Source organism: Meriones unguiculatus, chromosome 7, assembly GCF_030254825.1.
Source record: "Meriones unguiculatus strain TT.TT164.6M chromosome 7, Bangor_MerUng_6.1, whole genome shotgun sequence".
Lineage (NCBI taxonomy): Eukaryota > Metazoa > Chordata > Mammalia > Rodentia > Muridae > Meriones > Meriones unguiculatus.
In genome coordinates, this window is record NC_083355.1 from 42,992,501 (window position 1) to 43,005,949 (window position 13,449).

At 43.0% G+C, this 13,449-nt stretch overlaps 1 protein-coding gene across 1 annotated transcript in view; it reads left to right on the forward strand.

The window, feature by feature from the left end:
* The window catches only part of Efcab5 (EF-hand calcium binding domain 5), a 121,125-nt gene that overhangs the window by 24,458 nt on the left and 83,218 nt on the right, over positions 1-13,449 (forward strand). The window contains exons 4-5 of the mRNA XM_060388319.1: positions 1,401-1,535; positions 2,547-3,060. Of these exons, the coding sequence (XP_060244302.1) occupies positions 1,401-1,535; positions 2,547-3,060 (649 nt within the window). The remainder of the gene's footprint in view (positions 1-1,400; positions 1,536-2,546; positions 3,061-13,449) is intronic.

Consider the following 13,449-nt stretch of genomic DNA (forward strand, 5'->3'; position numbering starts at 1 on the left):
TGAGGGCTCGGTCTCTGCTTCCAGTACCTTGAATGCAGCATCCCCTGAAGGAGATGAGCACCCTGTATTCTCAGATGACAAGGAGGTGGAAGGGACAACAAAAGGGGCCTAGCTAGCTCCCTCTAGCCCTTTCATTTCTTCCTAATATATGTGTATGTGTGTTTGTGCCTGTGTGAGTCTGCATGTAGCATGCATGTGCAGGTGCCTGGGGAGACTAGAAAAAGACACTGGATCCCCTGGAACTGGAGTTACAGGCAGTTGTGAGCTCTCCAATATGGCTGCTGGGAACTGAACCTGGATCATTGGCAAGAATAATAAATGCTCTTAACTACTGAGCCATCTCTTCAGCCCCACTCTAGCCCTTTCGTAGGCTACTAATTCATCCTTGGGCCAGAGTCTTCCCCAGAGGCCCTCCCTCTTAATATTGTCATTTTAAGTTCCAGTATCTAGATTTTGCAGGACACAAGCATCCACACTACAGCGCCCTGAGGCACACTCTCAGTAATAGGGGCTGCTGAGAAGGCTCAGGGAATAAAGGCACTGGCCAGTAAGCCTGACAATCTGAACTGCTTCTCCAGAATCCACGCGGTGGAGAGGAAGAAACGAAGTTGTTCTCTGCCTTCCACACCAAGGACCATAGCACCCCCACACATATACAAAATAAACAAGCAAAAGCAGAAACAAACAAACAAACCCTGGTGCTATACCTTAAAGAAAAATATGCAGAAGAGAAGATACACGCAGTAATTTTTGTAATAATCTATTCAGTAAGTCACCCTCATCCTTGCAGGTCTGAACATAACAGAAAATAGTTCTTTTTAAATGGCCACTACTAGGAAGTTATGGAGGCTCTGCATCTTGTTCTCTTATTGGTATTTATTGGGAGTTATTACTAATTAAAACATGTCAGCGCAGTGTCCAAGAGGGTTCCCTAGTAATAGGAAAAGGGACTGTCTCTGACATGAACTCATGGGCTGGCTCTTTGATCACCTCCCCCTGAGAGGGAGCAGCCTTACCAGGCCACAGAGGAAGACAATGCAGCCATTCCTGATGAGACCTGATAGACTAGGATCAGAAGGAAGGGGAGGAGGACCTCCCCCATCAGTGGACTTGGGGAGGGACATGGGTGGAGAAGGGAGAGTGGGATTAGGAGCAGAGGGGGGAGGGCGCTACAGGAGGGATACAAAGTGAATAAACTGTAATTAATAAAAAAATGAAAAATTAAAATAATTAAAAAACATGTCTCAATAGCTACCTTTCTATCATATTTGAAATTAATATAGCTAAAAAATTTCTGCTGTTTCTATTTTCACCTACAACCACAAAATAACAGACACAAACTGAAGTAGCATAGCATTTTGTAGGTGCAACCCTGTTGTGGCACCCACATTCTCTTTCAGTGGATAATATCCGAAAAGACCCCAAAGAATTACATCTCAGAGCAGAAGGGAAACTTCAGACTCCCATTAATTCATCCACTCCAGTCAGCTCGGCACTCACGGAACAGAAGCCAGTGTCTGGTAGTTTACTGCAGAGTGAGACCCCAGGGCCAAGCCAGTTCCCCCAGAGTAAAAGCCTTACGAGTCTCTGCGCTGATGTCATGAAGAAATGGGTTGTCTTCATTCTCACTTCCAAAATTATTTGGAGAGTTCTATGTGTGTGTTCTGCTCCACCCTCACAGCGGGTATTTTATGCATATATAATGATCTTTCACACTGAGTCCATGATGCTCTCCTTCCTTCATTTTGGCGATATTTATTTTCTTCCATTGGAAATGGAGGCCGTTAGATGGATTGTCCTCATTTTATTGTGTCTTCTGATTCAAGTGTAAGAAATATCTTAGCTCATGCCACCTACTCTAAGCCTCAGGACTATGACCTAATCTCCCTTCAGTATCTTCTGTCTTTCTCTCTTCTGTACCTCCTGCTTCTTCTCATCTCTAATGAAAGAAGGATTGAGAGAAGAGGAGGAAGAGAGAGGAAAGAAGGGAGGGTGGAAGAAAGGAACAGGATCTAGATAGAGTCAGAGGTCAACCTTGTCTCAGGGATAAAGAACAAACAGAGTAGCAACAATTTAGTTATTTAATAAAGGCACTGGGCTACACACTGACTTCTGACTATCTCAATAGCAAATGACTATGTTCAAATGACGGTTCTGGGGCTTTTCATTTTGACAGTGTTCCAGTAAACCCTGTAAAAGGGTACAAAACCATCTTGAGGTTTTTGTTGTTGTTAACTATATTCTAAAGACATCAATCAAATTCTGTTTCTCGTAGTTCTTACATTTTCTTAGTTAAAGAATCATGTGTATGTTTATCAGTGTCTGGGTATGTGCACATGTATGCAGGTGCCCCCAGGGGCCTATGGCATCAGATCTCTCTGCAACAGTAGTTACCAGTCCCTGAGGGCTTCTGGTGTCAGTGCTGGGGACCCACTAAGGTCCTCTACAAGAGCAGTATGAACTCTCAACCACTAAGCCATCATCTCCGCAGCCCCATGCTTCTACTGTTTCTTACATTTAGTTTTTTTTCTTCTCACGTGTTGCAGCTTTCAAGAATATGGCGTTTACAAAACCTGCAAAGGTGATTTTTACTATAGATGAAAATGAACAGACCTCAAAAACACCGCCCCCATGGAAGAAAAATCTTACTGAGAGATTACAGGCAAGATCCCACGTCATGGAGCAGAGAATGCTGGAGTTGGAAAGTCTGAGGCAGGAGCAAGAGAGGAAGTCTGTGAAGAGGCTCCCCGACGATGACTTGGGGAGAGAGTGGCTTAACACTGACTGCCTGACCCTAGCCACCCGGGCCTACCTGCTGGACAAGCTGCTGCCCACCTTGGTCCCTGGAGTAGAACAAATGTTAATGCAGATAGAAAAGAGGAAGATTTTGAGCCAAGCTGATATCCCAACCAAGTTTGACCCAATCAATTATTTGGGAGAATATCTAATGAGAAACAATACTAATTATGTCAAAGACCAAGATATGTCTGGCTACCAGAGGGTGATGAAAGATGTCACCGAAGAACTGAAGGTTCACGTTCCTGACACAATCGGCAACAGGTACGGTTTGTGGTGGATGCCACTGACGATCTTTCTCCTTACAGTGAAAGGCGAGGGGAAAACCTATGCGAAGGCAAATAGGACTTGAAAGAAGTGATTTTATAGGTAGTCGAGAAGCATCTGTTGGCCGGAGGTGCTAGCCAGTAATCCTAGTGACTAGGGAACTAAGTCAAATTCAGTTTCTTTTTAACAGTTCTAACAAGTGGGAGATGTCTTTTCTAGCAGGAGGATTTTTCTTTTATGTAGTTAGCGTGTGGAGGCGCACACGCACCCTGGCACATGTTGGAGGACAACTTTCGAGAGTCAGCTCTCACCCTCTCCCTACCCTTCCGACGCAGGGTTATCTCTTGTTTCTGCTGCTGCCCTATGTGCGCCAAGCAAATTCCAGGCTAGAGAGTAGGGCTCCGTATTTAGAGTATGGCCCTGTGTTTACTGAGCCCCTACTACATGCCTCACAGTCTTTCAAAGCACTACAAGGACAAATGAATTAAAGTAAGTTTATTTGTTTTGTTTCATTGAGACAGAGTTTTGCTTTCCAGTTCAAAGTGGGCTTAAATCTACTGTGCGTTCCAGGTTGTCTTCAAACTCATTGGGATCCTCCTGCTTCAGTCTCCCAAGTGCCGAGACTATGGTCCTGCACCAGGACACCTGGCTTGTTACTTGGATTTGATTGTCACATCAGGACTTCAAGTGTCTCTTTATCTCTGTATCTCTCTGCACTGGAGAGCAACCTAATTCCAGAGCCAAAATATAGTTTTTTAAAGTTGTTCAGTAAGCCAGGAGCGGTGATACATGCATTTAGTCTCAGCACTCAGAAGGCAGAGGCAGGTGGATCTCTAAAAGTTTGAAGCCAGCCCGGTCTACAAAGTGAGTTCCAGGAAAGCCGGACCTATGCAGAGAGACCCTGTCTCAAAAAACAAGACCAAAAATAAAACAAAGAAAAGTTATACAATGTAAAGTTTTCTTTCTCTTGTCCCCCTGTCTACTCAGCAGCTATCTCTGCTGTGGATAACTGCTTGTCTATAAATCCTTACAAAGATTATTCTTATGTATACATTAGCAAGTACAAATATGAATTATCAGTTTTATTTCAATTATAAAAACATATGAGTTGCAAATATCCCCACATTTCCACAAATCTTTTATCATGCAGCTGGAGTTAACTCTTAGGACATCCCATTTCGAGTCAGTGGCTTGTTAAAATATTACAAGAACTTGCCCACAGATTCTCCTGGAGCTATGATTTTCTTTCTTTCTTTTTTTTTTTTTTTAAGTCAGAGTCTCATTATGCAGGCCCGGCTGGCCTGGTACTTGCCATGTGGAGCAGGCTGGCCTTGAACTTACAGAGAGCCGCATGCCTCTGCCTCCAAGTGCTAGAATTAGAGGCGTGGCCCGCCACACTGTGACACTAATTTTTATTTTAAACGTTAAACCGTTTGTAATTTACGCTCGCGTAAGATGCAGATCTTGTCTTTCTTCATGTTCTTCTCATGTTACTGTTCCACCAGCAGCAACTTATTTTGTATGATCATTTTATTTGGATCTAAAATGAAATATTTTCTTAGAACAAATACAGTATGTGGGGCCCTGGTTGAGGAACTATTGATAGCCAGTGGCTTCTCAGGGGGAGGAAAGACAGTTTCCTTAAGGATGTGGGCCCTGTCTCTCCCTCACACACCTGTGAGTTTATGATCGGCACAAAGTGGACTCAGTGTGTTATATATTTCAAGGAAAAGGAAGAAACAAACAAAAAAAAAAAGAACATGAAATTGGGTTGGCGTGAAGTGAGGGTGGAGCCAGACAGAGCTAGGGAAAGGTGTTAGGGGTAAATGTGATTAAAATACATTTTATACATGTATGAATTTATTGAAGAATTAATAAAAATAGTATGCTAAAAATGGTGTAGGGCAGGGCAGAGCATTTATGTATATGGATACCCCGGCCTTAAGCTCATGGATATTGGAATTATAAGTATGCATTATGGTACCAACTTTGGTTGTTGTTTTTTTTTTTTTAAACTCTGAAAATTTGAGCTCCTCATAACATTGACATAGTTATTTATTTGCTTTATCCTATAATTTATATAGGGTAGCCTCAAAATAATGAAACAAACTTATGGTAATAAAGACACTAGATCAGTTTTAGATTTATCTAAAGCTGTTTATGTCTTAAATGAACTGAAGTCATATGAGAACTGAAGAAAGCTGGGCATGGTGACTCATGTTTACAGCCACAGCATTTGCAGAAGTTAAGACAATAGGGCCACCACACGTTTGAGGCCAGCCTGAGCCACATCGCTTGTTTCAGGACAGCCTGGGCTACAGAGCCAAACTTTGTCTCAAAGCAAAAAACAACAACAACAAAAAACAACCTCTGAAGAAACTAGGGTATGTTTGCTTGTTCTGTGTGTGTGAGTGTTTTGCTTGTGTGTCTACCACATGTGCGCCTGGTGCCCATAAAGGCCAGAAGAGCACATCAGAGTTCCTGGAAGTTACAGATGTTTGTGATATGAGGATTCAAACCTGGGTCCTCTGGAAGAGCAGCCAGTGCTCTTAATCTTTGAGCCATTTTTCTTAGCCCCCCAGAATCAGGATTTAAAATCTCTTAATTGACAGCTACGTTTTTATACATCCCAGAACAGCCTGCCCGAGGAACGGTGCCACCTCAGTGGGCTGTACCCCGGTATCACTGATAGGCAGGTCTTCCCTTTGACCACTCCGATGCAGACAACTCCTCAGCAGCAGCTCCTTCTTTTGAGATGATTCTAGCCTGTGTCCAATTGACAACTACAGATAACCAGCACAACATGGAAGTGAAACTTTTATTTTCAATAGAAACAATGGTTTAGAAAGTGTGATTCCCTGCTTGTGACATCAAAATTATCCAGGGTTAAAAGTAAAAGCTCCATACACAAGGCCCTGGGTTCCCTTCCCAATACCCCCATGTCCCAAGTATTCAGGTTCCTACGTCATTCCTCAGATTTTTCTAAATCAGATCATCTGGTAATTATTTTAAAAACCAACCACGCTGGAGGTGACTAGGCAAAAAGAAGCCAAGTGAGGGGGGCTTTAGTGGGAGTGAAAAGTCCCGCCTGATGTAGGAAGCCATGTCATTGAACCGAATCGTTTAAAGCACACTTCTCACCGCCAGTTCCCACTGAGCCGTGTGCAAGGCTGCACCCAGACCTATTCCCATTGGGAAAAAAAAAAACAAAAAACAAAACAAAAAAACTTACCTACAGCTTGGGAATTGATGTCAAGGCTCTAAATTAAAAAAATAAATAAATAACAACAAACTTGAGTCCTTTCTGTCCTTTCTGTCAGAGTGATGTGTAAACCTCAAGCACTTCATAAATTAGGCGTTTGTCACGTATCAGAAGCTATAATACAAACAAGACACAGACACACCAGGACCCTGGTCCTGGATCCTTTGTCAGCCAATGATGTGACACACGAAGACAGGATTGTTTCACTGGTGTTCCCAGAGCTGGGAGTTTGAATGTTCAGATCATCCTGAGGGATAATAAGAGCCAGTGTGTGTGTGTGTGTGTGTGTGTGTGTGTGTGTGTGTCTGAATGTAATACAAATACACTATGAGTGTTCAGGTGCCCTTGGAGGCCAGTAGAGAGTGTTGAGTTGATATCGCTAGAGTTATAGGCAGTTAGGAGCTGCCTGCATGGGTTCTGGGAACCAGACCACAGTCTTCTGCAAGAGCAGCAAGAGCTGTTAAATATTAAGCTACCTCTCCAGCCTCGCCTTAATTTCTACTGGAGCAGCTGTAGGAATCCATGAAAGAGTTAAAGTAATCAAAGGCTTAGATTAGGATTAGAACTTCATCTCCCCTCTGGCAAAAATCCAAAGTCTGTTGATGCCACCAATGCCAAAGCCAGGCATTTTTAGCCTACCCAGACAGCCCACAGATGCTTTTCAACAGCATGTGCTACTCCAGATGCTTACTGACGTAAAGCTCGGATCCTCAGCAATCATCCTAAAACTAGTCCTGCTTTAAATTTCTTTGACCCTGTCTTCTCTCTTATCAATCCATTACAGACTCTTGACAAAGCCCCTCTGCTTCAGGAAGGAACATTTTCCCCCTTATTTCTATCCATCAAAAGAAGGCAAAGTGTTTATTGGTTTGTCAAGAGTTTAACTTCTGGTGACTTTAACATTAAAGTGACTCTAACTGAAAACTTTCATCTGTCTTCCCAGAAAAAAAGGAGAATTTGATGGAAGGGGAGGAGGACCCCCCCCCCCATCAGTGGACTTGGAAAAGGGCAGTTAAGAGATCAGGGAGGGAGAGTGGGATTGGGAGGGGATGAGGGAGCGGGCTATAACTGGGATACAAAGTGAATAAACTGTAACTAATATTAAAAAAATAAACATTTAATTAAAAAAATAAGGTGGATGATAGCGAAGGTTGTCAAGGAAAAGAAGGTGGGGGGAACTTACTCTGTTTCATGTTTCACAACGACAGACAGAGCAGGCCTTCTTTATGTCCGCAGAACAATTTTTACAGTGGCAGCCATTCGCTTGAAAAAAATACATCGTCTCTACTGTCTGTTGGTTTTTCATACACACTATCATTTGCTTTTTATCAAGTTTCTGAAAGGCAGATGTAGAATCCATGTGGACTTTAATCTTCAAGCGTTGCATACAAATTTGCAAAGCCATAAAGCAGGTTGGGTTCATTCTGCTTGCTCTTTTATTTTTTTCCCTTAATATCTTTATTTTTCTTGTATCTTTTCCTTCTGATTCTTCTAGTGCTTGGGGATTAATATGTAAATGTTTCTTTCCACTGTTTTATGACTTGATAGTGAACATTTTTTGTCCTTACAAGATTACAAATTTTTAGTAGCCTGGGAGTCACATATTTTTAAGTGTGTTAGAATCTGTAAAACTGGACACAAAAACAGTAAATTATACTGTATAACATTTTTAACTCAAGAAGTTTAAAAAAGAAAAGAGAAGCTTATTAATATGAGAATTGCAGATTATTTCAGATAAGCTGGGCCTATTTTCCATCAGTCTTGACATAAGATCCTTGGAGACCGGCCCACACAACTGGGGAAAGTGGATCCGAGAGTCCCGGGGGCTGGTGTGCAGCCCTCACATGTAACCTCAGCGCTTGGGGGGCTAAAAAACAAACAGATGAAACCAACACCTGAGTCTTTCCATTACCCTTGAATTTGCTGATTACGTCCCAGCCTGAAGGATCGCTGCTGTACTCTGACGTATCTTTGGATAATTTTTTTCAGTGAATTGTCTTTATTAGCTTTTGCATTAATGATAGTACAATTTATTCCACGAAGAGAAATAATCATAAAAAGATGTTCCAAAAGAATTCCTTTCTCCATTACAGCTACATAAATAATAAGAAGAAGTTAGTGTAAATGCTCAAACATTAGTGATACACAAACCAAATACAATTTTAAAGGGATGAAGATGCAGGCAATCTTCATGCAACATTCAAGTAATCTACACAAACCATGTGCCAAATCTATTGTGTCTTTTCTACTGGAACACGCTGTGTGCAAAGGATTCTAAGATTTGCCTCACAGTACTTATATTTTGTATCTGTCACACCAAAATGCCTCAAAATGTCTACTTCATCTTTACAACTCCCAGCGCTAGGTCTTGGCAACAGAAAGGGTGTTTTTCGTCCTCGACATGGGCTTTCCTCGGTTGCCAGGAGACTAGCTTCCTAGACAGCAGTCGGCTCCCACCCCACACCAGCTGCCACGTCTTTACCGAGCCAAATCAGCACTGCATTAGGAGAGGAAATCCTGCAGCTGCTTCTCCACAGGTGATACTACCTTAGTAAGATACGTCAGTCCGCCAATTTGTACTGGAAAACAGATTTTATCAAGCTGGTGAAGCCTAGTCTCCTGAAAATAATGATAATGTTTTCCATGGCATTTGAATTTCCGTTACAGTGGTACGGGTGTAGGGTTTTAGCCAAACAATTTTTAATTTTGTTCAACCTGAGGCATAATTCGTAAATGCTGGTTAGGCTAGCATGCATCTATAAATGACATTCTGGGTGTGCTTACCCCATTGTCACTCAAAAGTTGAGCTCATATAGAACGGGGATGTGGTTCCATTGGAAGGATGCTGTCTTGCATTGACAAAACTTGGGTTCAAGCCCCAGGGTCCCATAGACCTGAGATGGTGGTGTGTGCCTGTAACCCAGCACTTAGGAGATGGAAACAGGAAAATCAGAAGTTCAAGACCGTCCTTGGCGATTGAGTGGGTTTGAGGCCAGCCTGGAATAATGAGACCTGGTCTCAAAAAAAAAAAAAAAAAAAAAAAAAAAGTCCCAACTGCCTATGGACTATAAAATTGTAGTCTCCTTAAATGGTATCCCAATATTCCAACTCTCAACCTGCAACTAGATGTTGAATGAGTCTTTGGCACAGACCATTCCAACTGTTAAAGAGACTGAAACACAGAGTCAATTTCTCTCCAGCTAGAGCTGTATACCTGGCTTGAAAAGGCGAGACAGTCTAAGAGCGGAAACACCAGACCGCCCACAACGTGCAGGAATTGTTATGACTTTCTACTTCCTTTTCTTGATTCATCTAAAACTATCCAGGAGCTGATCTCATCAAATGAATGTGAGCTTTGCTTACTTACACCAGAGGCTCTGGCCTCTAGTGGTTGAAGGCCATACATCCAATTGCCTTGATTTTTAAATATTCTCTTAGCTTGGTTCCGTACCATCAAGCCAGATACATTCTTATCTCACTCCAGTGTGTGTAGAATATACTTACTTTGGTGTCCTCCACCTTGCTCTTTCTTCTTCAGTGAAGTGGCTCAGCCACCTCATGTAGAAATAGGAAACCCTCGCCACCAATGCCAGCATCAAAACTTAGCCATACTCTGTGGGAGGAACCCGGCATGCAGTGACAGTAAATTAGACCACACAGCCCTTGGCCACTGCCCACAGCAGACACACAGGCTGCATTCTCTCTGCACACTTTTACTATTTCACAGTTACCAACTCACTATCCACGTCTGGAACCTGGGGTGCCAGCTTTCTTTGGCTAAACACCTTCCTTCTCATTCCTCTAGCTGGTTAGTTTCTCCTTGTCCTTTAGAAATTACCTTGAGTGTCCCTTCCTCCGGATGCCTTCTGCCATACCTGGTCTGGATCAGGTGCTTCTACACATTTTAGAGGCCCTGGCAGGCTCGCCAAGCACCCGAGGCCGCCGGAATTGCTCACGTCCTTACAATCTGCATCACACCGACCACGGCTTTAACAGATCTTTCCCCAGACACCCTAACACCAACCCTGCATCCTGTAAGTGATGCTCCGTAAAATATGCTAACTAGGTTAACTTATTCCGGCTTGGTTTCTGCTTTTCCAATATCCCCTTTCTTTCTAAAAAATATTTGTGAACCTAGGCACAGAGGGTCACGATTATAGTCCCAGCAACTGCGGAGATTCAGGCAGGGGAGTCACCATGAGTTTGGGCTCATGATTTTTTTTTTAGATGCATAAGATTATTAGGGTTATTCTCAGTTGATAACTGTAAGAGGGTCATCGTATTTTCATACTTACCCTTAATCTGGAGTAACTGAGTATTTAGTTTTGAAATCTCTAGAATTTATTATCAGTATTTAATGAGTATGTTATGATGATGTTTTATTATCTCATAAAAATTCCAAATAGGCCCGATTATCAATCTATCCAAACACCACTGACGGGCTGGAGAAATGGCTCAGCAGTTAAGAATATTTGTTGCTCTTACAGAGGTCCGAAGCTCAGTTCCCAGCACCTAACCGGTGGTTCACAACTGCCTATAATTCCAATTCCAGTGGATCTGGTGCCCTCTGCAGGCACAGCCCTACATGTAAGCAAAACTACTATAAAACACACAGAATGTTTTAAAACTATCACTGATTAGCCAATTACTTAAAGGTTTCAGTCATTATATGTTATGTCAGGAGCTTAATTTTTGTAGTTAGATATCTGTTGAATAAAACAGGAGGAAGTACGAATTCAGTATAATAATTTAGGCGCATGTCACCTGCTTTTATAAGGTACTTTCCAGATAAAGTGGGACATGCTTCAAAAATGGCGAAAAGTCTGGCTTATCTTTAAGAAAATGCGATCCCAGAGCCTGAGAGCTGACAAACCCTAAACTATTACTTATAAGCAAGATACCACACACTGTGGAGTAGGCATGGAGGGCTTATTGTGGGGAAGGTTCGGAGGAAGGCCGAAACTCATCCTGTACGGATGAGAGTGAAAACTGTCACACCGGGTGGGGACACACAGAGTTCATAGTCTGTACCATTCACACACAGCTGTTGTTGCAGTGGTCAAAGGGAGTCTCCACCCAGGCTGCCCTGGCTGGTGTTACGCCATCTTGACACACACTAGAGTCATGTGAAAGGACCGAAGCCTCCGTTCGATCCAGCTGTAGGGCATCGTCTTACTTAAGATTGACGGGGTGGGAGGGGTGTTGTGCAATGCTGGGTAAGGAGCACACTCAGGGCTCTGCACGTGCTGGGCCAGCCTTCTACCAACTTGTTTCCACTCTGTCATGAGATGTATACTGTTGGTTTTTGTTTTTGTTTTTGTTTTTCAGAAAAAGATTTCACAACACGTGTTCATATGGAGGAAATGTTTGGTCATTTAGTTGTTTTGTCTGTTTGAGACAGGGTCTTGCTGTGAAGCCCAAGCCGGCTGCAAACTCACAGCAATTCCTCCTGCCTCAGCATCCCAAGTTGTGGGTATAAAGTGTGTACTACCATACTTGGCTTTATTAGTTAGCTTTTATGTGTGCCAGCGCATGTGTTGTGTGTGCGTGAATTCCAGAGGTCAACCTCAGGTGTTATTCCTTAGGCCTTGCTCACTTTTCTTCAGACAGTCTCTCCAGTGGCTAGAAACTCGCCAAGTAGGCGAGGCTGGCCAGCAAACCCCAAGAACCTGCCTGTTTCTGCCACCTCCTCAGTGCCAGGGTGACAAGTACACACCTACACTGCCTACCTAACCCTTCTTTTTTTCGTCCTCTCCCTCCTTCCCTTCCGCCTGCTCCTCTTCCCCCTCCTCCACTTCTTCCTTCTCCTCCATTTAACGCCGGTTCTGAGGAGCTGACTGGGATAATCATGCTTTTAAGGCAAGCCCTTTGCCAGCTGAGCTGCCCTCCCATCCTGGGAGCTATATTTAGCATCCACTTGTAGGTTACACCTACCCTACACTGTCCGAAGTTACAAAGTGTTGGATGGCGTGGGATGCTGTTGGTTGGTGTAAGCATTCTTATAAAGCAGCATAGGCAACAGAGTGTTATACATTCCCTGGAAGAGAGACGTGATCCATTTAAAATCCATTTGGATTATATTTGGAAGCTCATACACAGTGTCCCTCCAGCACGAAACTAGATTTCCTCTCCAAATTTGGGCATCATGATACGATGTCTCAACTGAGACCCAAAGCAGGTGGAAGATCTAGTCAGGCAAAACGAGGGGGGAAAGGCATTTTGAGCAGATGAAAATGTGACAGGAAAACAACTTTGTGAGTCTATTTTTGTGTTTTATGAGAGCCTGGAGACACTCAGCACTTCCGACACTATCCCAATCACTTGTCTGTTCCACTGTCAGATGCGAAGCTTCGTGATGGCAGAATACATAATAAACGCCCAATAAATGTTTGTGTAATGAGTGTGGCCGACTAAGGGAACGAGAGGGCTCATAATGAGAGAATGCTGGATGTAAGACCACGTGTGGAATAGAAGGCCATATTGGAATGTGCACTTCAGACATGCTGCATTGGGAGAAGAGAGAGAAAGGCAGTTTGGGAAGAGGAGGGTGAGGAAACACCGAGGGACCTGGGAGGTTTGGCTGCTCAGTGCTACATAAAGGGAACTTAACCTCCCGTTACAATACTAATTCATCCTTCAGAAGTTCACAAGAGGCTCTTCTGGACTCCTAAACTGCTTGCCTGCCTCCATTTTCTGACCCAAAAGTTTATTTTTGAAGGCTTGTATTCCTAGAGAATTACAAAGGTCTGACATGGGCAGAGTGTACATCTTCAATTCAGTCCTTTCTCTGGACTATTAGAGGTGTCTAATGTCCACATTCTCACTGAGAACTTGTTTGCCTCTCAAATCTGTCACATTGTCTCAGTCTTCCTCTCTGAAGTATGAAAAGCTATTGCAAATGTTGTTGGACCTAAAAAAGAAAAGCGTTGACACAGCTGTTTGTTGTTGTTTTGTTGTTGTTTTTATTCTGCGCTATGGGATTTGATTTCGATCAAAACAGTTTGGATGTTGTTTGTCTGGTTGGTTTTTTAAGTTCTAATAGGGATGATTAACATAGGAACAACTGAAGCCTCCATTCTTTGCCATCCTCAGCCTGGTGATGCATCTCTGGCTGAGGACAATGA